This window comes from Theobroma cacao, chromosome 7, assembly GCF_000208745.1.
Source record: "Theobroma cacao cultivar B97-61/B2 chromosome 7, Criollo_cocoa_genome_V2, whole genome shotgun sequence".
NCBI lineage: Eukaryota > Viridiplantae > Streptophyta > Magnoliopsida > Malvales > Malvaceae > Theobroma > Theobroma cacao.
Genome location: NC_030856.1, coordinates 252,269 through 277,318, shown reverse-complemented (window position 1 = coordinate 277,318; position 25,050 = coordinate 252,269). Strand labels below are relative to the sequence as shown.

General features: G+C 31.9%; 1 protein-coding gene across 1 annotated transcript; it reads left to right on the top strand.

Moving 5' to 3' along the window:
• Positions 6,191 to 9,414, top strand: LOC108662685 (receptor like protein 30-like). Its single transcript, XM_018124136.1, has 3 exons — positions 6,191 to 6,818; positions 6,900 to 7,043; positions 8,153 to 9,414. Exons 1-3 carry the CDS (start codon positions 6,191 to 6,193, stop codon positions 9,412 to 9,414), a joined length of 2,034 nt encoding a protein of 677 aa, XP_017979625.1.

Genomic DNA, 25,050 nt, shown 5'->3' with positions numbered 1-25,050 from the left:
AAAATAATAATAAAAAAAACTAATAATGAACTTCACAAGCATAGCATATATTTCTATCGCATCATGCATATCATAGCATTCTTGTTCATGAGTATAAGTCCCGATGATGGGATATTCTGAAGATCTTGTGAATGCGAGTTTCTATTGAAAAGTTCCTTAGGTGAAAGGATATCCTCGGGTCCCACCAGTACAATGGGAGGGCTTGAGAAACATTTTTAATAAAAAGGCTTTTATTGGTAATAGATTTACATTCATGAAAATATTTTTCTAAAAAACGTACGATAACCCTGATGATGGGATTTATTCGTCAAATTTGCGACGGTAAATTTCTCGAATAATTCTCGAGGTGAGAGAATATCTTCGGATCCCACCAGTATGATGGGCAGATCCAGGGGAACGTCTTCGATAAAAGGTTATTTGTTTGACATTATTTGAATTTTATGCCATACATTTCATAATGCCTCATGTCCGCATCACACCTTAGAGTCAAATAAGATATTTTAATAAAATAAAGGATAAAATAAATGAATAATAGCTAAGGAAACATAATAAATTTAAAGATTAAGGCCCCAATAAGATAATCTAAAACCAAATGATACCGTTCATGGAACAGGCGTCACAAGGTGGTAATCCTTCCCCGGGCATAAACACACTCCCGAACCTAGTCCTAAAAAACGTAGACTAGTTTAAGATTCTCTCGACGGATTTAAAATTAATTTAAGACTTCGTCGATTAGAATCGAGTCAATAGGTGACAAATCACACCTAAGAAAAAAAAATTGGTGGCTACTCCTTAGTGTTTTCATCACGTCTAGCGGTCGGGTTCTCGGACCCGCACGTTACGACAAAAAGCTCACTTGCATCGACTATGCTAGAAGTAGTCTACAAAACAGTCGCTTCACACAGGTGCTAGAAGTAGTATTCCATTATTCCGTACAAGACCTCAGCACTTCATTCTTGCAACACGAGTTTTGCTTCCTAGACTTTCCTCTCTTGGCACTCTTAATGCTCAATTCAACAAAAGCACAATATTTTTTATCCCTATTGTATCACTCTGCCACGTTCCATGTTTTCAAGCCAGAAAGTCCTTAAGCAAGGAAAACATATGTGACCAAGTCAGTTCCAAGTCCTGCGGCAGGCAATTGGACACAATGTGAGTGTCAACTGTCAAGTTCCCCATCGAAATATCAACAATTAATATCTACATATTTCAACATCCACCTCCTTGCCAGCGTAAGCGCAGCACCTAGTGCAAATTGGTTCAGTACGCTTCAAATTACAGCAACCATACCTGCAGCCTCCGCCATACCTAGCATCGTCTACCTCAGCCTCAGTTGTTTGAGTAGCCACCTCAGCTGTAAACTCATGTTCAACATGTTAGATTATTAAAGTTGGTTATTTAGATATTTCAATTAATGCAAAGAATATTTAGAGCAGGAGATAAATTAAGAACCCAGCTGACCATTATTGATTTCTGTGGTAGTTTCAGCACGGTCTCTAGGTGCCACCTCTGAAGAGATTAGAAGAACAACAGTTACAGCAGCTAAAAGAGCAAGGAGGTGGAAAGTCTTGGAACTCATCATTCTTATCAAAGTAAAACAAATATTTTCTAAACAAATATTGTTGAAACTTCCTAGAAAATATTTAGAAAAAGTAATGTGTGGCAAAAATAAGATCTTGACAAGAATCATTATATATATATAGACTTTCTTAATTTGTTTGTCTTCTCTATATTAGACTTTTTCTCCATTGCTTTGCCATTGAGGTGATTCCTTTAATCCCTGATGCTTAACTTTCTCCGAATTCATCCTTCACAATCTTTTCAAATATTGTCAACTACTCTCTTTTCAGTCCATTGGCCAAAAGGAAGGGAAAAAAATGTAAATTTGTAAAATTTTTAAAGTATTACTTCTCTAATTAACAGTGCTTATGATCAATATATCAAAAGTTAAATCGCATTCTTTAGTCTTTATTATTTTTCTCTCGATAATTTCAAAAGTTACATAGGAGTTACATGTGAATTGGGTTGAGTTAAGCATTATCATTACTTTCAAAAAATATATACAAATTCAAATAAATCGTGAATTCAATTTAAAAATTGAATATAAATTTAACTTAATTATTAATGTTATTTCTTAATTTGTAAAAGAATGGTTACATGAAAAAGATAGTAAATTTATTAAAATATTGTCCTCTCGTTTTCCCCCATTTTCATCGTCAAGTTGATGAAAGGGCCAAAGGGGGCCTCAAACTCAAAAGGCTTCCTTCAAGTTGTATTAATTAATATGTTATTATTACCTGTGATTTAAGTTTGCATTACGCTGATGATTTGGCGAATTTCTTCACCATAGCTTCTCTGACATTTCAATGTGTAAGGCCTTTTAACCATCTTGCCGACTTCCTTTCCACATGGAAAATTTCAGTGCTTTTCTCATTTCCTTAGAAAAATAAACAAACTATTATTATTATATATTTCATTCTTTGCTTTCATCTTTGACATGGATATATGAACGTATACACACATCGTCTCCATCATTCATTTCTTTTCCATGCAGAACACTAGTAGTGCTTTCATCAGCCACTTTTAACCTCATTGAAAAACAATACAAGATTTTTTATCTTTTACTCGAAGGGAGGAAGACTTGTTTTGTTGACGCAAAAAGCTTCAATTCTTGCCTATGGGAATGCTTTACCCTTTTCTTCTATGATACCGTAATTTGTCCATTTTACTTTTACCTTTCTCGATTTTTTATTCTATGATACCGTAATTTGTCCATGTTACTTTTACCTTACTTGATTTCTTCTATTCCACCACGCTTTTCTTCTATGTTGATTTTTGTTCCTGGATCCCCTTTTTGAACCAAAGTTTTAGGGTTCTTATAGAACCCAATTGTCCAAGGCAATCACGCTCTTCTCAATATAAATTTCGGATATGTGGCCTTCAAGTCAAAGAAGATCACTGGGAGGTAACCCCCAGATCAGCTGCCTCAGAGAGCATTGAGTGCTCTGAAGGCAGTTTGACAATGGAGGTCTCTGTTTTTTTTTTTTTTTTTTTGCTTCTTTTTTTCTCTTTTTTTTTTAATTTTTTTAATTTTTAAATTTTTATTATTATTTTTATATTATTATAAAAAAAAAAAGGTGTCTACAACTTTTACCTTACTTGATTTTTTAGGTACTTTCCACTACGCTTAAATTATTTATATTATCTTATATAGAAAAATAGCGATAAACCATTTTAACACGTAAATTTAGTCAATGAAGAATAATTCAACCATGTCAAATATGAGATTACATTATAATCAAACATTCCAATTTGTCAAATTCATCCTTTACAGTATAACTTTTTTCTACTCCCTAATGTTGAAGTTTCTCGGAATTGTTTTTACCTTTTAAATTACATTACCTTAAAATCTTTTCAAACATTGTCAGTTGTTCTCTCTTAAATCCATTGGCTAAAAAGAGGAAAAAAAAATGTAAATTTGTAAAATATTTTAAGTATTAGTTCTTTAACTAACAACACTTACGATCAATATATATGTCAAGAGTTATATCACAGTACTTTTATTATTTTTCCCCTCAACAATTTCAAAGATGCATAAGAGTTACGAATGAATTGGGTTGAGTTAAAGATTATTATTAATTTCATTAATATTCTATAACAATTTAAATAAATTATGAATTTAATCTAAAAAATTAATTTAAATTTAACTTAATTATTAGTTTTATTTTTTAAAATGTAAAATAGATGATACATGAAAAAGGCAGTCATCATCAAGTTGATGAACGGGGCAAAGGGGGCCCTCAAGAGGTTTCTTTCCAAGTTTTATTAATATAGAATTTCATAAAACAAAAAATATTAACAAAGAAATAAAAAACAAAAAGAAAATGATAAAACAAAAGGACAGTTCAAACGTGAACCAGAGGGCATGCTCCACCGTGAACTAGAAGGTATACTCTACCCTTTTCCTCTTGCTACGGCCATTTGTCTGGTGGGGCTAAGTTTGCTCCCATAGGTCTAGTCAAGATGTTCAATTCAGGAGGGGCCATCAAGGAGTTGAAATATAAATCAGAGAAAAGTACAAGTATTAGCTTGAAATTTCGAGGCTGTGGCCTGTTTGGAGCCTATTCATCCACTCAACCCCAAAGAATAATGGTTGATTCGCAGGAAGTGGAGTTTGAATATAGAGGAGGACTAGTAATATTTTATGCTGATTATTTCTGAATATGTGTCAAAGAAGCAATATAAATTTATGTGAAGACGGCTACCCATCATGTTGAATGGCATGCTATCTGGGGCATGGGGCTGCCTTAACTACGCTGAGGAGGTTGGGATCACTCGTTTCTTTCTGTTCCTTATAATATAATCGGTGACTGCATACAGAATGCAGATTGCCTCTGGGAGTTGGGATTTGATAAAATACCAAACAAATGGATGGGGACAAAGTAATTTTGCCACACATGAAAGTACTCTCCAAGGGAGCCCAACTTCTTGCAGAATAGTCTTGAGTTAAAATTTTAGAATTGCCTTCAAGGGGATGTTTTAAAAGGTAAAATTAATGGAAAGAAAACCTTATTTGTTATTTCACTAACCCCAAACACAGACGTTTTATGACGCCAAGGACGAGAATGAAGAAGTAATGCAATTAAGCAGATTCTGGTATTCGACGTCAGGAACAAGTGAAGTCCCCTTGATAACCTTATTTGCTTTTGCTGATATGTTATTGTTACCTTTGATTTAAGTTTCTATTACGCTGATGATTTGGTGAATTTCTTCACCAAAGCTTCTCTTACATTTCAATGTGTAAGGCATTTTAACCATCGACCACTTGCCCACTTCCTTTCCACAGGGAAAATTTCAGTGCTTTTCCCATTTCCTTAGAAAAATAAGCTAACTTTTTCTCTTACAAGTATTATTTGCTTTCTCTTACAATTCAATATGTAAGGCTTTGATTCTTTTTCTTACAAGTATTATTTGCTTTCTCTTTGACATGGATATGAACGTATACACACATTGTCTCCATCATTCATTTATTTTCCATGCACTACAGTCGTATTGCTTTCATCAGCCACTTCCAACCTCGTTGAAAAATAATTAATCAATAACATTAACAAAAACAAATTCCCAAGTTGATAATATTCCAAATGGATAAGAATTGAAGAAAGGAGATTGTGGCAGGTTGGATTCATTACGTGTTGGGGGTCAAAATAATATTCGAATAATGTGTTGCTTTCATTATTACTTAATTATATAATTATTCAAAAGGAGGAAGACTTGTTTTGTTGACGCAAAAAGCTTCAATTCTTGCCTATGGCAATGCTTCACGCCTTTCTTCTATGATCCGGTAATTTGTCCATTTTACTTTTACCCTTACTTGATTTTTTAGGTACTTTCCACTGCGCTTAAATTATTTATATTATCTTATATAGAAAAATAGCTATAAACCATTTCAACACGTAAATTTAGTCAATGAAGAATAATTCAACCATGTCAAATATGAGATTACATTATAATCAAACATTCCAGTTGTCAAATTCATCCGTTACATTATAACTTTTTTTTACTCCCTAATGTTTAAGTTTCTTGGATTTGTTTTTACCTTTTAAATTAGATTCCGTTAAAATCTAATTTTCCCCCTCGACAATTTTAAAAGATGCACAGGAGTTATGAATGAATTGAGGTGAGTTAAACATTATTATTAATTTCATCAAATCTACAAAAATTAAAATAAATTACAAATTTAATCTAAAAATTTAATTTAAAATTACTACTAGTATTTTTTAAAATGTAAAATAGATGTTACATGAAAAAGACGGTCAATTAACTAAAATATTGTGCGCTTTTTTCCCCATTCGTCATCATCAACTAAATGAATCTTAATTAAAATCTCAAATGTGAGCTAGGGGGCATGCTTCACCCTTTGGAAATTATGGAGGCTGGGGATTTCCATCCCCTTTTCCTCTTGTTGCTTTTTGCTTTTTGATTTGTAGGGACTTTCTACAATGCCAAAATCTATAAAAATATATATTGCCTTACATGGACTCCATCATAATTTCGTAAAGAATGCTTAATCATAACATTCGAAACATGCATGCACTAGTATTTAAAGAATGAGCATCAACCAATACAATTATTCAACAAATTAACTGAGTTTGTTTCTTTCTTAATTTTCCTCAACCACAAATATAACCTTATGGGAAACATTGGCTTCCTCTTCCCTCTTATGGTATATGTGGTGGTGTTGCGCCACTTTGTGGCTACTTTCTTTGTGGAATCACCCAACACCTCGACTGACCAATTGGCTCTTCTTGCACTTAAAGACCATGTAACTCATGACCCTCAAAACCTGTTGGCAACCAACTGGACTAGTGCAACCTATGTTTGCAACTGGATTGGTGTCACTTGCGGATCCAATCATCAAAGAGTCACTACTCTTGATCTTTCTAACATGAGTCTTATAGGCACCATCCCACCTCACTTGGGAAATCTATCTTTTCTATCTTGGCTTAACATCCGATTTAATCATTTTCATGGTTCATTGCCCATGGAGTTGGCTAACTTGTCTTCACTGAAATATATCAACTTTGGCCACAACAACTTTCATGGAGAAATCCCATCATGGTTTGATTCCTTCACTCAACTTCAGAGCTTGTTTCTCTACGGTAACAACTTCTCTGGTGTTATGCCGTCTGCTTTGGGCTCTTTGTCAAACCTTGACACGTTGATCTTGTATGACAATGATCTGGAGGGGCATGTTCCGATTGCAATCGGAAACCTTTCCAACTTGAAATGGTTATATTTGTACAATAATCACCTTTCAGGTTGTATAATGATCAATTTGCTCAATCATCAATATATCTCTATTGAAAATATTGATTTGAACATTAATAATCTCATTGCAGGTCCACTTCCATTGGCTCTATTCAAGTGTCAAGAGTTAGAAGTTCTATCTTTATCTAACAATGCCGTGGACGGGAGTGTGCCTCAAGAAATTAAGAATTTGACTAGATTAAGTCAGTTGTATCTTGATCTTAACAACTTGACAGGTATGTTTAATATAGGCCTTTCTTTAGCCAAATTGAAATGATTAGTTGGCAATTTATTTTTAGTCAGAGTTAGATTTATAATTCTAACTTTCATTGAGGTTGAACTTGAAAACTTAGATTTTTTTTTTAAATTAAAAATAAGAGATTCAAATTTCAAATTTAGTGTAAATGTGGGTGATAAAACTCATGAAAACATGACTTTCTTAATTATTTTTTAATTTATTGGATTTGTTAGATCTCCATCAAGAAAAAATTCATGAAAAATATAAATTGGATTGGAACTTTATACTTTTGTGTTAATTAGTTACGCATTAAAGAAAGAAAAATGTTTAGTTAAGGTTAGTTAAATTTTATTTGAAAAAATGCTATTACATATTAATTTACTATTCTTATAAAATTCAAGAAAAGACAATATATTAATTATAAAAATCTTTCTATAAATATCACCTGAACAAGTATTTAAAGGTATTCTAACATTTCCCTTCTTTAAATAGGGAAAAAACAAAAATCTTTCGTCATAAATTAGGAAGATTTTGACTTACGAGAGGTGAACTCAATTTCTCAGGTGAAATTCCATCAACAATCAAAAGCTTGCTTTTTCTTAAGGTTCTTTCATTAGATGATAACAACTTCACAGGTAATCTTTCTTCTCCTTTTTATTCAATTTGCATATTAGAAATCTTTTTAAGCATTTAAATAAATTTTCATTCATCAATATAAAAATACAAAGCCGAACAATCAAAAGGTTAAGTATTATAATTCATTACACATTCACAGTTGAAAAAAAAAAAAAATGGGACAAGGGAGAGTAGAAAGAAGAAATCATGTGTGAAGTAAGTATTTTAATCACAATGGAGCATCCATATCACAACTTATTGTTTTTCATAGTTTATACAAAAAAATTATTAAGTTCCACTAAAATTTTCTTAATATAAATTGTAATATGGATACTCCATCATGCAATCAAGCACTAGCAAGTGGCTAGATGCTGTGCAAGGGAAAGTAAAAGTATCATTTTTTTAGCTAAATTTTCTTTTTTTACATTTTTATTGAGCAATTTTTTTTAAACAATATTCAAACTCCTTATCTCTATTCAAATTTGCTCCAAGGTCGACTTCCAACTCTACAACCTTCGTTGCGTGGCTTAAGCGTTTTACACAACAATTTAATTGGAGAAATCCCTTCATCAGTTTGCAATATGAGTTCACTACAGTATTTTCTTGATTTGTCGAGGAATAACTTTCATGGAATTATTCCAGAATGTCTTGGAAACTTAAGCAATTCTATTGAAATGGTGGATTTAAGCATGAATAGTTTCCATGGTAAAATACCCGGAAATTTTCATAAAGATTGTTTGTTGAGATCTTTTCGCATCAATGACAACAAGATTGAAGGGTCACTACCACGCTCTTTGGTTAATTGCTCGAAATTAGAAATTTTAGATATAGGGAACAACAACTTGATTGACACTTTTCCAATTTGGTTAGGAAATTTAGATCTACAAGTTCTTATCTTGCGATGTAATAGACTCTATGATCGCATTGATAACTTTGAAAGTAAATTTTCCTTCACTCATTTGCGAATCATCGATCTCTCTCACAATGACTTCAATGGCTACTTACCAACAAAATTTTTTCAAAATCTTCAAGCTATAAGAAGTGAGAGTGAAAACAAAGGTGACCCAAAGTACATGATATATTCTGGGACTAATCAAGGTTTTTATTTTTATGAATCTTTATTTATTACAACAAAAGGGTCGGAGATGGAGCTCATGAAAATCTTAACCACTTGGACAATTATTGACTTTTCTAATAATCGATTTAAAGGACAAATACCTGAAGTAGTTGGAGAACTTCATTCACTTATTGTCCTCAACCTCTCTCACAATAGTTTAACGGGTCCTATCCCATCAATATTAGGAAACTTGACAGCACTTGAATCATTAGATCTCTCATCAAACAAGCTCAAAGGAAAAATTCCTGCACAATTAATAAATCTTATATTCTTAGAGGTATTAAACCTTTCTTGGAATAATCTCATGGGACTCATTCCTCGAGGCAAACAATTTGATACTTTCACAAATGATTCCTACATTGGAAACTTGGGTTTATGTGGACTTCCTTTATCCAAAAATTGTAGTAACGAAAAGAATTTGGCACCACAACCAACAAAGTTTGACGAAGATGGTGATGTTGTGAATTGGAAATTTTCTATATTGATGGGGTATGGATGTGGGCTTGTTTGTGGATTGAGCATGGGATACATTGTGTTCACAACTGGAAAACCATGGTGGCTGGTTAGGATCATTGAGAGAGGTCAACAAAAATATGTTATGAGAGGGAAAATCCGCAGAAGTGGGGGAAGAAAGTAATACAGCTAATGTTCTTAGGTGAGTTTTAATTATCCTATGTAAAACAATTATTGTTTTTTATTCAAATTTAAGATCTTTGTCTAACAAGTTTTAACAAATGTTACGAGGTTAGGTATGTGCCAACTTCCAAGGTTAATTTCTTCCACCAGATAGTTTGGCAAAATAAGATCTTGACATGAAAGGAGATTTTTCAAGCTTGGTGGTATGGATTCTGTAATCATTATATATATTGTGGTGGACTTTGTTAATTTGTTCGTGTCCTCTACATTAGACCTATTCTCCATTGCTTTACGGTTGAGGTGATTTCTTTTCAGTTAGTTGGAATGTTATCACTAATTTCAGTTGTATTGGTCAAATTCTAATTCTGACTATTGATTATCGTATGTAATTTTCAACCTGTAGATATCTTGAACTATACTATTTGATTCCTTACATATGTATTTGCTGGAAATCAGAAGTACACAAGTTCAAAAATCTTAGTAGATTTTTGATATGGAAAGAGATTACATGAAGTGATGACCTCTGTACTATATTACATAACTAGGAACGTAGGTACAGGCACTATTATACCGACAACAATTTCTTTTAAAGTGATGACCTCTGTGCTTTGAGTACAAAGTTATTATAAGGTGATCCTCAATTTAATTCCAACAGCCATTAACAAAGACTCCCAAGAAGTGAATTTTTCTGCCAAAAGAAAAAAAGACTAACCACTGTTGCTCTCAGAGTCCCAGAGGACGAGCTGTAGCTTTGGAACATTGTGATTGAGCTATGAAGACTGAAAATAATATTGTGCAGCGGTAGGGAGACTGAAAATGCGAATGGTAAGCTTAAGCAACATTGCTTTTGAATGACTGATAACGCTAATGTTGCTAAATTATTAGCTGTTACTTAGAGAACCTTGTTGTTTCAAAAAGTAGAAGAAAATGAATAACAAGGCTGATTAGATATGGATTCAATGGAAAGAGATAATGTGCTTTGCTACTTAGCTTGCTACTACCCGAACCTTTGACAGAAAACACTTTTAATGGAGGACTAGTCATATTTTATGCTGATTATCTCTGAATATTAGGAATATATATCCATGTGAATACTGCTACCCATGGATCATATTTTAATTGTCTTAGGTGTGAACTCTTGAATGGTATTAGCCGCACATGAATCATGAAATTGAAGAAAGTAAAGATTGTGGGACAAGAATTGGATTCATTATGTGTTGAAGAAAGTATTTTTTTTTTTTTCATTATTACTTGTAATAAAATAAGTAGAAGAATGAAATTTTTCAAAAGGATGAAGACTTTTATGTATGTAATTTTAGTCAATGAAGAATAGTTCAACCCTGTCATGGACGACAAAATGCTGATCATAACTCACGTGTCCTAAAATGCTCACCTGCATTGACTATATTTAAATGGGGTGGAATTAGTCTACAAAACACTAGCTTCACCGTGAAATAGAGGGCATGCTTCACCCTTTTCCTTTTGATACGGTCATTTCTCCATGTTGCTTTTTGCTTTTCTTTATTTGTAGGGACTTTCTACGATGCTTCACCATGTATAGTATTTAAAAAATGAACCTCAACCAACACAATGACTCAACAAATAAACTGAGTGTTTCTTTCCTAATTTGCCTCAACCACAAATATAACCTTATGGGAAACATTGGCTAACTCCTCCCTCTTATGCTATTTGTGGTGGTGTTGTAAAACTTTCTTGCTACTTTGTCAGCAGAATCACCCACCACCACCACCACTTACCAATTGGCTCTTCTTGCACTAAAAGCTCATGTCACCCATGACCCCCAAAACCTCTTGGCAACTAACTGGACTAGTGCTACCTCTGTTTGCAACTGGATTGGTGTCACTTGCTTATCCCATCATCAAAGAGTCATCGCTCTTGATCTTTCTTACATAGGTCTTATAGGCACCATCGCACCTCACTTGGGAAATTTATCTTTTCTTTATGAGCTTGACATCCGATATAATCAGTTTCACCGCTCATTGCCAGGGACGAATCCAGAAATTTTTTTAAGTAGTGTCATAACAAAATAATAGTAATAACTTATGATCAGGAGGTTAATATGGTCCTTTTCTTCAAATATGCTCTTCTAATTTTACCCTGATCAATAGGATGATACTCCAAAAAAATTTTCCTCAATCCAAAATCTGCAAAGAGAGTACTTAGATTAAATTCAACATGACTTTACTTAGAAGATTGTTGAGTACCATCATTAGTATAATTTTGTTGTTGTTATCCGAGATTTGAGTCTTATAAGATAATTTTTTTTAAATATCTTTCCATTGCTTATTTATCTAAAATCATAAAAACTTATTAAAAATTACTACTCATTAGCATAAACTAAGATATTAAAATTAAATAAAATATGATCTTACCTAGCAAATTATCAGCTTCAACAACTAACAATATGACAATTTTCTATTCATTAATCAAAACTAAATATCAGCATCCACAAACTAAATAAAGTTAAATACAAAAATCAAATAATCAAACAATATATCTACAAAATAAATAAATAAAAAACTATAGTTTCAAGATATTGTTTGATGTACAATACTATTTTCTATTAGCTAGATTATAATTATGAACCCAAACAATCAAATAAATCAAAAAAATATTTAGAGATGAAGTATTTAAAAACTTAATGTAGATTGAAAATTACTTACAATTAAAGCCTAGATGAGTTGTTTTGAGAGAGTGAAAAACACAGCCAAGGATCGAGAAAAGGAAATGTCACTACAGGTCTTATACTTGAATTTTTGGAAAGGGAGAGTAGTTTAGGTTTTGACCTTTTTAATAAAACCTTAAATTATAGAAGGAAATTTTTTTATCTTTCCATGTAATATTTAAATCTTAATATATAAATTACTTTTTAATAATTTTATATTTTGATAATATTTAAATATTATTAATATATAGATTTTTTAATAAAATCTACTTTTTAAGCCCATTTCCTACAAAATTGTGAAAAAAATTAATGGGTTCATTAATATCATTAAGTATATAAAATTTATATAAATTATATAATAAATAAATATTTTTTCTAATTGAGTGGTGTCATGTGACACCAATCCCATGTACATGGGTCCGCCCTCGCTCATTGCCCATGGAGTTGGCTATTTTGTCTCGGCTGATTTTGGTAACAACTTCACTAGGGAAATCCCATCATGGTTTGATTCCTTCACTCAACTTCAAAACTTGTTTCTGCACCATAACCACTTTTTGGTGTTATTCCATTGATTCTATTCAACTATTCAAGTGCCAAGGGTTAGATATTTTAGATTTACCTGAAAATGCCTTGTATGGAAGTGTGCCTTGAGAAATTTCTATGCTTAATGTGAATCTTCCTTTAGACAAAGTAAAGTGGTTAGTCGGAAATTTGTTTTTATTTGTGAGTTTAGATTTATGATTTTAATTTTCATTTAAATTGAACTTGAAAATTTGAATTTAAAAGAAAAGATTTAAATTTCAAATATAGTATAAGTGAGGGAGATAAGGTCGTTTGTCCATTTTGCACAACGTATTCATAATTTTTGTCACTGAAGGATAGTTCAACCTTGTCATGAACAACAAGAGGATAGTTTACCTGTGAACTAGAGGGCATGCTTCACCTTTTTCCTCATGATAAAGATATATTGCATTAAATATTAGTAGGAAAATTCTGACTTCTAAGGGGTGAACTCAATTTCTCAGGTGAAATTCCGGCAACAATGAGAAGCCTGTCTGTTTTTCGTTATCTTTATTTGGATTATAACAGCTTGATATATAATCTTTCTTCTTGGTATCCAATTTGTACATATCAAAGATCTTTTTAATTAAGAGTTTAAATAATATTCTCATTCATCAATATAAAAATACAAAATTAAACAAGCAAAAGGTTAAGTATTGTAATTAATTATACATTCACAATTGAAAATAAAAAAAAAAATGACACAAGAGACAATAGAAAGAAAAAATTAAGTGTCAAGTTAGTATTGTAACCATAAACTTGTTAATTACTAGAGGGCCTCCATCTGTTAAATTAGAATTAAATTGAAAAATCATGTGTTAATTAACAAAAAAAAAAAGGAAAAACTATTTTTTCATAGTTTATATAGAAAAATTATTTAGTTCGATTAAAATTTAATTTTTGAATATCAGTTGTGCTATTGATACTCCCTGGTGCAATGAAGCAGAAGAAAGTGGGTAGATGGTGTGTAAGGGAATTAAGTAGAAGTTGCTTTCAACATCTTTCTGTTTGTCTTCAAATCCACAGAAAATAAAACAGCTAATACTGTTTGGTGAGTTCTAACACGCTTAGCTAATACTCTTAGGACTCGATATGAAGATCTGAATTTCTTAATTTCACAAGTTTTAACAAAGTGATTTTTTGTTACCAAATTTGGTATGTTCCAATAAGGATACTCCAATTTTTGATAGATGGGTAAATGGGATTTTGGGACAAGAATTGACGAAAGGAGATTTTGGGACTTGTGGTTTCTTCTTTTTTTATTCTCTTTTCACAGTATATCTACCTTTTCCTTTCCCTTTTTTCTTTGTCACAAAAGAAAAGTGTTACAGCCTTAGTCTAATATCTCTCCTTATTTGAATAGGTTGTTAATCGCTTTGTAGGTCAAATTTCTTATGAAATTTGTTATTTGAATAGACATCAAAAAGTGTTGCAACTTATGAAAACATGATTTTCTTAATTATTTTTAAATTCACCGAATTTGTTAGATCCCCATGAAGAAAAATTCATGAAAAATATAACCTGGATTTGAAATTTATACTTTTATATTAATTAGTTATGCTTATAGGAAACAATAAGTTGAGCCTTTAAGCGCTTGTTAAGTTTGATTAAATTTTTATTTGAAAAATTGTTTTTACATATTGATGTACTATTCTTACTAAATTCAAGAAAAGACAATACATTAATTATAAAAATCTTTCTATAAATATCACCTTACAAGTATTTAAAGGTACTCTTTTTAACATTGGAGAAAAAGCACACCTCTTTCACCATAAGTTAATTCTGTAGAGAAAGAAAAAACAGTCGAATAAAGTAGTCCCTTAATTAGTGCTCAACAAAGAAAAGTTGCCTATTTATTACAACAAATGTTAGCATGAAAATTTTGACTTCTAAGGGGTGAATAGATGTTCCTTTCTTAATTTGCCTCAACCCTAAACATAACCTTAACAATGGAAAAAAATTAATTATACATAAAAAGAGATATAGCTCTCTTAGCATATATATATAAATTCCTATATACCTTTAATCCTTAAGATCAATATATCTTTAATGCAAATATTGATTTCCATACTAATAATCTCATTGTAGGTCAGCTTTCATCAGCTCTATTCAAGTGTGGAGGGTTAGAATTTTTATCTTTATCTCACAATGTCTTGCAGGGAAGTGTGCCTCAAGAAATCGGGAATTTAATTAGATTAATAGGTAGTGTTGTCAAATTAAATCATAGGTGATTGGTGTGTTAATGTGTGCAAAGTTTATATGTATGAATAGATCAAAAATATAGGCGTTGCTTTGCTGCTTCATCTCCCTGTTTCTTGTCTCTATAACACTCAACTCTAACATATAACCTCAACAGATCACAGTTACATTTTCCTTCTTGATCTCTCTGACAATGATTTCAATGTATCATATACGTCATTCACTACATCAGCTTCATGATTCTTACAAAATACAATATAAAAGATGATTAAAGAATCATTGACATATCAAACGGATGATATTGTAGGGCACTGTCCGAGTGGGGCTAAGTTCGCTCCCATTGGTCCAATCAAGATGTTCAATTCATCAAGGAGTTGAAATATGAATCTAAGAAAACAACAACTATTGGCTTGAAAGTTCGACGCTGTGGCCTGATAATTGGATTGAAATTCATCCACTCAACCCCAAAGAATAACAACAGTACTTATGGTGAATATGTCAAAGTTAGGTATGAGGTTGATTTAAACATAAATTAAAATAACTTGTGAATTCAACTTAAAAATTTAATTTGAATTTAACTTAATTATTAATATTTTTTATTTATTAAACTGTAAAATAGATGTTTGTTGAGTTTGTTGACTCCAAAAACTTGAATTATTGCCTGATAAGCTCACTTGCATTGACTATATTTAAAGGTGGTAGCATTAGTCAACAAAACACTGTTACTAGTCTACAAAACACAAACTTCACCTTGACTTTATTCAATGCAGACACCTTGGACTCAACGCATAATTTCGTAAGGTATTTATAATCATACCTTTCAAAACATGCACGTACTAGTTTTAAAGAATGAGCATCAACCAACACAATGATTCACCCTATTAACTGAGTTGTTTCTTTCTATATTTGTCTCAACTACACATATAACCTTATGGGAAACATCGACTTCCTCCTCCCTCTTGTGGTATTTGTGGTGGTGTTGCACAACTCTGTGGCTACTTTGTCAGCAGAATCACCCAATACCACCACTGACCAATCGGCTCTTCTTGCACTAAAAGCCCATGTCACCCATGACCCTCTAAACTTGTTGGCAACCAACTGGACTAGTGCTACCTCTGTTTGCAACTGGATTGGTGTCACTTGCGGATCCCATCATCAAAGGGTTACCACTCTTGATCTTTCTAACATGAGTCTTACAGGCACCATCCCACCCCACTTGGGAAATCTATCATTTCTTTCTCAGCTTAACATCAGATTTAATCAGTTCCATGGCTCATTGCCCATGGAATTGGCTAATTTGTCTTCAATGGAATATATAAATTTTGGTCACAACAACTTTCGTGGGGAAATCCCATCATGGTTTGGTTCCTTCACTCAACTTCAGAGCTTGTTTCTATACGATAACAATTTCTCTGGTGTTATCCCCTCTTCTTTGGGCTCTTTGTCAAACCTTGAGAAGGTTTGATCTTGTACGACAATGAACTGAAGGGGCCTATAGCAATCGGAAATCTTTCCAACTTGAAGTGGTTGTATTTACACAATAATCGGCTTTCAGGTTGCATAATAATCAACTTGCTCGACAATCAATATATCTTTATTGCAAATATTGATTTCAAACACTAATAATCTCAATGTAGGTCAACTTTCACCAGCTCTATTTGATCAAATTCCTATGTTACAAGCACTGGATTTGGCAAACAACCATCTTTCCGGTAGAATTCCAACTAGTTTATCCAAGTGCCAAGAGTTGGAACTTTTAGTTTTATCTAACAATTCCTTGGAGGGAAGTGTGCCTCAAGACATTGGGAATTTGACAAAATTAAGCTACTTGGATCTTGATAATAACACCCTCACAGGTATGCTTAATGTGGGCTTTCCTTTAGCCAAATTAAAATGATTAGTTGGCAGTTTTTATTTATTAGTGAGTTCAGATTTATGATTCTAGTTTTCATTTAAGTTGAACTTGAAAACTTGAATTTAAATGAAGAGATTTAAATTTCAAATTTAATATAAATGTGAGTGATTCAATTCATGAAATCATCACTTTTTGAATTATTTTCGAATTCACCGAATTTGTTAGATCTTGTTAAGAAAAAATTAATGAAAAAAATAACTTGGATTGGAAATTTATACTTTTAGGTAAATTAGTTATGCATTAAAGAAAGAAAAGATTTAGTTAAGAGGTGCCTGTAAGCACTTGTTAAGGTTAGTTAAATTTTTATTTGAAAAAAAATGTTTTTACATATTAATGTAGTATTCTTACCAAATTCAAGGAAAGATAATATATTAATTACAAAAATATTTCTATAAATATCACCTTCACAAGTATTTAAAGATACTCTTTAACATTTTCCTCCTTTAAGTCATAAGTTAATTCAGTAAAGAGAGAAAGAAGTTGAATAAAGTAGTCCCTTAATTAGTGCTCAACAAAGAAAAGTAGCCTATTTATTGCAAAAAAGTTTAGAAGGAAAATTTTGACTTCTAAGAGGTGAACTTAATTTCTCATGAGAAATTCCATCATCAATCGGAAGCTTACTTCTTCTTAAGGAACTTAATTTGTGCTATAAAAAATTGATAGGTAATCTTTCTTCTCATTTTTATCGAATTTGCGCATATCAGAGATCTTTTTAAATATTTAAATAATTTTCTCATTCATCAATATAAATAGACAAAATCAACCAATCAAAAGGTTAAGTGTTGTAATTAATTTCGCATTCATAATTGAAAATAATAAAAGTGTTAAGATGGAATGCATACTGAAGTTTGAGATAAAAAAAAATCATTCTCCTGTTGAAGATATTTTTGTATAAAGTTAGCCATTAATCATTAATATTAAAAGTAAAATTCAATGATTGGTTGGAGAGAGACAAGAGAACAAGGAAATTTTGATTGAGCTAAAGAATTTGTGATACAAATAATAGTAATAATTTGCTGTCTGTTTCATGACAAAACTCATGAAATTAAAATTAATGTGGGCCTTTCTTTAAACAAATTAAAATGATTAATTGATAAGTTATTTTTATTCGTTAGTTTAGATTCATGATTTTGGTTTTCATTTAAGTTGCAGTTGAAAACTTGAATTTAGAATAAGACATTTAAATCTCAAATTTAGTATAAATGTGAGTGATCAAACTCAAGAAAATATGACATTCTTAATTATTTTCAAATTCACCGAATTTGTTAGATAAAGAAAAAATTCAGGAGAAAAATAACTTGGATTGGAAGTTTATATTTTTATGTTAATTAGCTATGCAAGAAAAAAAAAGATTTAGCTAATAGGTGTCTATAAACCCTTGTTAGGGTTAGTTAAATTTTTATTTGAAAAAATGGTTTTACATATTAATGTACTATTCTTTCCAACAATCTTAGTAGGAAAATTTTTAACTTCCAAGGGCTAAACTCAATTTCTTAAATGAAATGCCATAAATTGTGAGACTTGTGGCTTCTTCTTTTCTTCTGCTCCTTTAACAAAATATTTACTGTTTCATTTTTCACAAAAAGCAAGTATTACAGCTCGAATCTAATATCTCTCCTTAATTAAATATAGTAGCTTGGAATCATTATGTTTGTTGGGGGCCAAAAGAAACTAAAATATTCGGATATTAATGTTGTTTAATTTTCATTACTACTCAATAAGTAAAAGAAATCAAATCATTGAATTAATTGTAAAAAGAGTAAATTCTTGCCTAGAAAGCTCACAGCATGGACCTGATTATAACCAATAAGCATCAACCAACACAATTAATGACTCAACAAATTAATTACGTTGTTTTTTTTTTCTCAACAATTACGTAGTTTCTTCTTAATTTGCCTCAACTCCAAATATAACCTTAACAAAGGAAAAGATATTTTAACATTATGAATAGCTCTCTGCATAGAAATTCCATACTAATAATCCTTAAGATCAAAATATCTTTATTGCAAATATTGATTTCCAAACTAATAATTTCACTGCAGGTCAAATTCCATCAGCTCTATTCAAGTGCCAAGAGTTAGAATATTTATATTTATCTCACAATGGCTTAGAAGGAAGTGTGCCTCAAGAGATCGGGAATTTGACTAGATTAATGGGGTTGCACCTCAATGATAACAACCTAAAAGGTATGCTTAATATGTACCCTCTTTTAGACAGATTAAAACAATTAGTTGGCAATTTGTTTTTATTCGTGAGTTCAGATTTATGGTTCTAGTTCTCATTAAGGTTGAACTTGAAAACTCGAATTTAAAAGAAGAGATATAAATTTCAAGAGTAATGTAAATGTGGGTGATAAAACTCATGAAATAATGACTTTCTTAATTCATCGGATTTGCTAGATCTCCATTAAGAAAAATTAATAAGAAAATAACTTGGATTGGAAATTTATACTTTTACGTGAATTAGTTATGCATTAAAGGAAAGAAAAGATTTAGTTAAGAGATGCCTATAAGCACTTGTTAAGGTTAGTTAAGTTTTTATTTGGAAAAAATGTTTTTACATATTATGTACTATTCTTACCAAATTCAAGAAAAGACAATATATTAATTACAAAAATATTTCTGTAAATATTACATTGACAAGTATTTAAACATTTTCCTTCTTTTCATCATAAGTTAATTCTGTAAAGACAGAAAGAAGTTAAATAAAGTAGTCCCTTAATTAGTGCTCAACAAAGAAAAGTAGCCTATTTATTGCAACAAATTTTAGAAGGAAAATTTTGACTTCTAAGAGGTGAACTCAATTTCTCATGAGAAATTCCATCAACAACGGGAAGCTTACCTTTTTGAGGAACTTAATTTGTGCTATAACAAATTGACAGGCAATCTTTCTTCTCCTTTTGTCACAGCCCGGAACTCCCATCGAGCCCGTGACAACCGCCGCGACGTTTCGATCGACATTCATTACCCGGAATGTCAACCGGAACCCTGCAAGGCTTTAATATCAGCTTCTCATTTTCCCTGTGGGTAACTGTTTCCAAATACCACATTCTAAAAGATTTTAAACTGTTTCCAACTTAAACAAATAAAATAATAATTTTCGTCTCATAGGGGTATTTTGGTCATTTATCCCAAAAATCTCAAAATCATCTAAAAATATAGTATGTAAGTGGAAAACACATATTTCATAATCAAAAATAATTTTGGATGTCTAAAACATTCGTTTAAAATGAAATTATGACTGTTATAATAAAATAAAAATATTAAATAAAATATTCAATTTTCACATAAAAAGATATTTTAAGAACACTGCATAAATAATTTTTATAGCGTAAAAGCAAAGTAAATTCTTACATACCGTAATACAGATAACCAAAGTATAGAATTTAATTTACAGTGACACGTGGGCCCACGAATGACCAAAAGTATCAAAAGAAATGAACCTACAGTCTTTGGATGTGGCAAGTTCAACTGTAATCCTCGCCGATATCAGTTATCTACAATCTATTCTGAGCCTGAAATGGGTGGAAATGAGGGTGGTGAGATTATAAAATCCCAGTGAGTAAACAAACATCACTCAAAATATCTAAAGTCGAGTAAAAGGAGACTATTAAAACATTTCATCAAACTGTAATTTATCATCTTTCAACTTATTTCAACCAAATGAAATCAATTTATTTAAAGCAAGTAATCAGTATGGCTTATGAATTTCTTAAAAAGCTTGGCTCATGCCAAAAATTATTATCATACTCAGTTATCTGGGATACCTTGGCCGAGGGCTATCCCAACTGAGTCCGCCAAGGCTATTAGAAAGTCATGTTTTTATTTTGAAAACATAGCCATTCCTTGGCGTTGGCCGAGTTCCCCTTCACGAGGTGGTTTGGCGTGAAGTGAACTCTAAAAGTTATACCTCAGGAGTTACCCTACTCGCCTCTCCAACCGAGGTAAAAATATAACAGGATTCCGTGCCCCTCTAATAGGCTAGTCCACAGAATCCAGCCCACTGCAGCAGGTCAAACCCACCATACAATAAAATTTTGACAGCATGACAGGGCTAATATATTACTACCCAGCCTGCAAGGGTAAAATAAAGCAATTCATATAATTCATAAAAAACACAGCCCAGCCAGTCATGCCAATACAATAACATAAGCCATTAATTCAATTTTAAATTTACAACATATCAGTGGTCTCCAATTACTCTATTTTCAAAATCGTTATTTCGTTTCAAGACAATTTATAAAATATTTTCATTTAAACTCATTTTGTTTACAAAACATAAAAATTTACCATTTGAACTCATTTTCATAAAATTCACCAAAACCGAATAAAAACATACTTTAGATAATTAAAATGATGGTAAGGTTACTCACCGTGTCTAGAGTGAGGATTTTCGAAATACTCAGACTATTGGTCCTCGGGTGCAATTCCCTTGCCTTTATCGGAGGACTCACCACCTTGACACAGTACAAAATCGAGAAATTCACCACATTGGTACTAAATTGAAATTAAACTAATTTAGACTACTAATGCTTGATATGGAATGCAAAAATGTCTAAATTTTTGCCTAAATGCGGTGTTAGCCTATTTCGGTCTTTTACCCGATAAATTGATATACGCGTCCGTTTAAACTCCAAATTAATTTTTTTCAGTTTCTATACCTCAATTGCACCCAAATTGACTTAATGTCCCTCAGTGTGGTGCAAATTATCAGTCCCGATAACAAATTACGAAAATACCCCTAGTGGGTAAAAATTTATATTTTTGCTCCGAAAATTTCCATTATTTTTCTAGGCTCATAATTCATCATTATTCATCATAATTCCTCAAATAACCATCAAGATCAGCAGCCAATATTCCCCTAGAAAATTCAGCATAATGGGTTTCAATGGGAAAAAATTATATTTCTAGCTTATTTTTGCTATATTTCAATATAACTTAACTAAAATCACTTAATTCAATTAAAATCAACCAAAAATCAAGCTCAAAACTCATCCATGGAGGTTTGGCCAGCATGGGTGTCCATACCCACTTTCTAATTTTGCATGGAAATGAGAAAAAAATGCATGGGTAGTGAAAATCACAAGGAAAATCAATGAAATTTACCTTTTTAATGCTTGATTTCTTGATTTCTCTTGATTTTCCCCAAATTTTTCAGGTAGGATTCTTGTTTTTTTTTTTCCCCTTTTCTCCCCTGGTTTGGACAGCTGAAGAAGATGAGAATTCCGGAATTTTTACCTTTTTAAAGGCTAAAATAATATAATATTATTTTATTCATTTTTTTAATGTTTTATTAATTCCTTAAATTCTAGCCATCCATTTGTTTCCAAATTTTCACCATACACTTGTCCCACATATCCATAGCTTAGGTAAAATTCTCAGACTTATCCAAAGTCTTGGTGGAGTAATTTTTGAAATTTACACTTTTGCCCCCGTAAAAGTCAAAAATTACATTTTTGCCCCAAAAATTGAAAAATTGCCCATAGACATATTTTTCATCCCTTATACTCATACCATTCTCCAATTTGTCAAATTTGATCTAAATTCTCTCAAAATCTCAAATTTTGTCTGCGAGTGGCAAAATTACGATTTCGCCCCTACACTCTAAAAATCACCGAAATTAAACTTTTTCACTGTCAAACCTCAAATTATACTCCAATACTCAAATCCTACTCCAATAAGTCAAATGGGGCCAAAAAAAATTCTTTTCTAAAAATTTCCATTGTGTTCCTAGGTGGCAAATGACCATTTTGCCCCTAGACAGTAAAAATTTCGGTTTGACTCCAAATTGATCCTCGAACTCCAAATCATCATATTAAACCATTCTGGGACTTTAATATTCTTAATTTCATTTTAAATTCTCTATTTGATCTAGTTCGAGGCTTAAATTAACTTAATTGTACCATTTGGTACATTGTGGTCTTTTAACGATTTTTCTTTCGGGGCTTTTCAAGTATGCAAGCATATTGTCAATCATATGAATGACATGGAAAGTATTTTATAAGGTCGGGCTTGACACCTTTTATCGAATTTGTGCATATAAAAGATCTTTTTAAATGCTTAAATAATTTTTTCATTCATCAATATAAAAATATAAAACCAACCAATCAAAAGGTTAAGTGTTGTAATTAATTTCACATTCACAATTGAAAATAATAAAAGTGGAACGAGACAGTAGAAAGAAGAAAGTATGTGTCAAGTTAGCATTTTAACCATCAACTTTTTAATTACTAGAGGGTTTACATCTGTTAGATTGGAATCAAATGGAAAAAATCATGTGTTAATTACACAAAAATAAAAAACTAAGGGAAACAGATTTTTTTTTTTTTTTGCTCAGCAGATAGCAGCTTGTTTTTAACAATTTATCTAGAAAAATTACTAAGTTCCATTAAAATTTTCTCAATATAAGTTGTGATATGGATTCTCCCTGATGCAATCAAGCACTTGCAAGTGGCTAGATGCTGTGCAAGGGGAATTAAGTAAAAGTATCGTGTTTCGTGATGTTATACTTGTTGCTGCTATTCTTTTAGTTGCTTCTGTTGTGGGGTCTTTGTTCAAGATCTTTATATTATGCTGTTGTTTGTCTTAAATCCATAGAAGTGGAGCGTACCCCTTTTTTTTAGTTTTAGTTATCCAATCCTGAATCTGTTTAATATAAAAGGTATCCAAACTCTATTAAAACTTAGATAAAATCGTAAAATACTATCCAAAATCAAATCCTAATAATATAGTACTTGTAGACACTAAAAAAATAATAATAAAATAAAAAATAAATATATAAATATAATATATAAATAATTTTTTTAAAAAAAAAGGAAAGGAAAGGTACGATTGGCACCCTGCCGGGCGCCACCTTCACCCTGGCAGACGTGAAAAATTGGCGTCTGGCAGGGTAGTGGGAGCGTGCCCCCTTTAACCCAGTATAAAGGGGGCACTGTAGCACCTATCTGGAGGGATCGGAAGCCAAAAAACCTGCAAAAACCAAGCAATCAAAAAACAAAAAAATTCCTAGTCTCTAACAGCCAACGATCCTTAGCCACAATAACCAAAAAACAACCTATAAAAATCTAGCAGCCAGTAACCACAAAGAAAAAAGGATCTCGCCCGTTTTAAGGGAAAGATTTGGGGTTTTCGGATTGCCGGTGAAAGGAAGGAGAGGGAGAAGAGAAGCTCCCAGGCCTCCGGTCGGTAAGGTTGGGGAGAAAGAGTGAAGCGGCAGAGGGAGATCCGGCGTCAGGTTGGCTGACGCCGGTGAAGGGAGACTCCGATTTGGGCAAAAAAAGAATAGATCTAGGCGGCCGGCCGGTGAAGGGTTTTTGAAAGAAAGAAGCCGGCGTCGGTGGTGGGGTTCTTTTTAGAGTTAGGTTTGATTTTTAGAGAGAGAAAAGAGAGAGATACGGCGGGTAGAGAGAGAAAATGAGAGGGGAAAATGAAAATGGAGAAAAGAAAAGAAGTTTAAATAGTTAGGGCTGAAGCACTAAACGGCGTTGTTTTGGGCAGCAAGAGGCTGCTGGGCAAGAGACTAACACGGTGCGTTTTGGGGAGCAGGATCCGCAGGCTTCTAGTAGTGGGTTTGCCATTTGGGCCGCTTTTAGCCCACCAAGGTAAATCCCTAACCCTTTTGTGGATTTGCTTTTTTTTGGCCCATTTTGTATGATTTCCATTTTAAAGAATATTAGGTAGAATTAATCCTAAATAATTATAGTATAAAATTTTAATTTGTTTTATGATATTTTAAGACTTAGGAGATTAATGCAAATGGAAGAATATAGAAACAATGAAGCATAAAAAATAAAATCAAATTTAAATAATATATATATTATTATATATTATTTAGAGAATGTTTAGTTATACAAATAATTGAAGCTTAGGAAAATATTTACTACAAATAAATAAAATAATAATAATTTAAAAATAAATAAAAAATAATAAATACAAAAATACCATTATATTAACCACAAGCATAATATACCGATGATGGGATGATCGGTCGGGACTCGAGAAGTCGTAATCCCGAGCTCATGTTCCCTAGGTTCGAAATCCGAATCAAGGCTCCACCAGTACCATGAGAGGGCCTCGATTTCAAGATCTCGAAATTTTTAATAAATAAAGAATTTGATTATACAAAGTTATTCAATAAAAATAACAAATAAATAACAATAGATAAAAAAAGAGGATAAAAATAATAAATAAAAATAATTCAAATATATAATAAAATAATAAATTTATAAAAATGCAATATAAATAACAATTAAATAATAATAAATGATAAAAAAT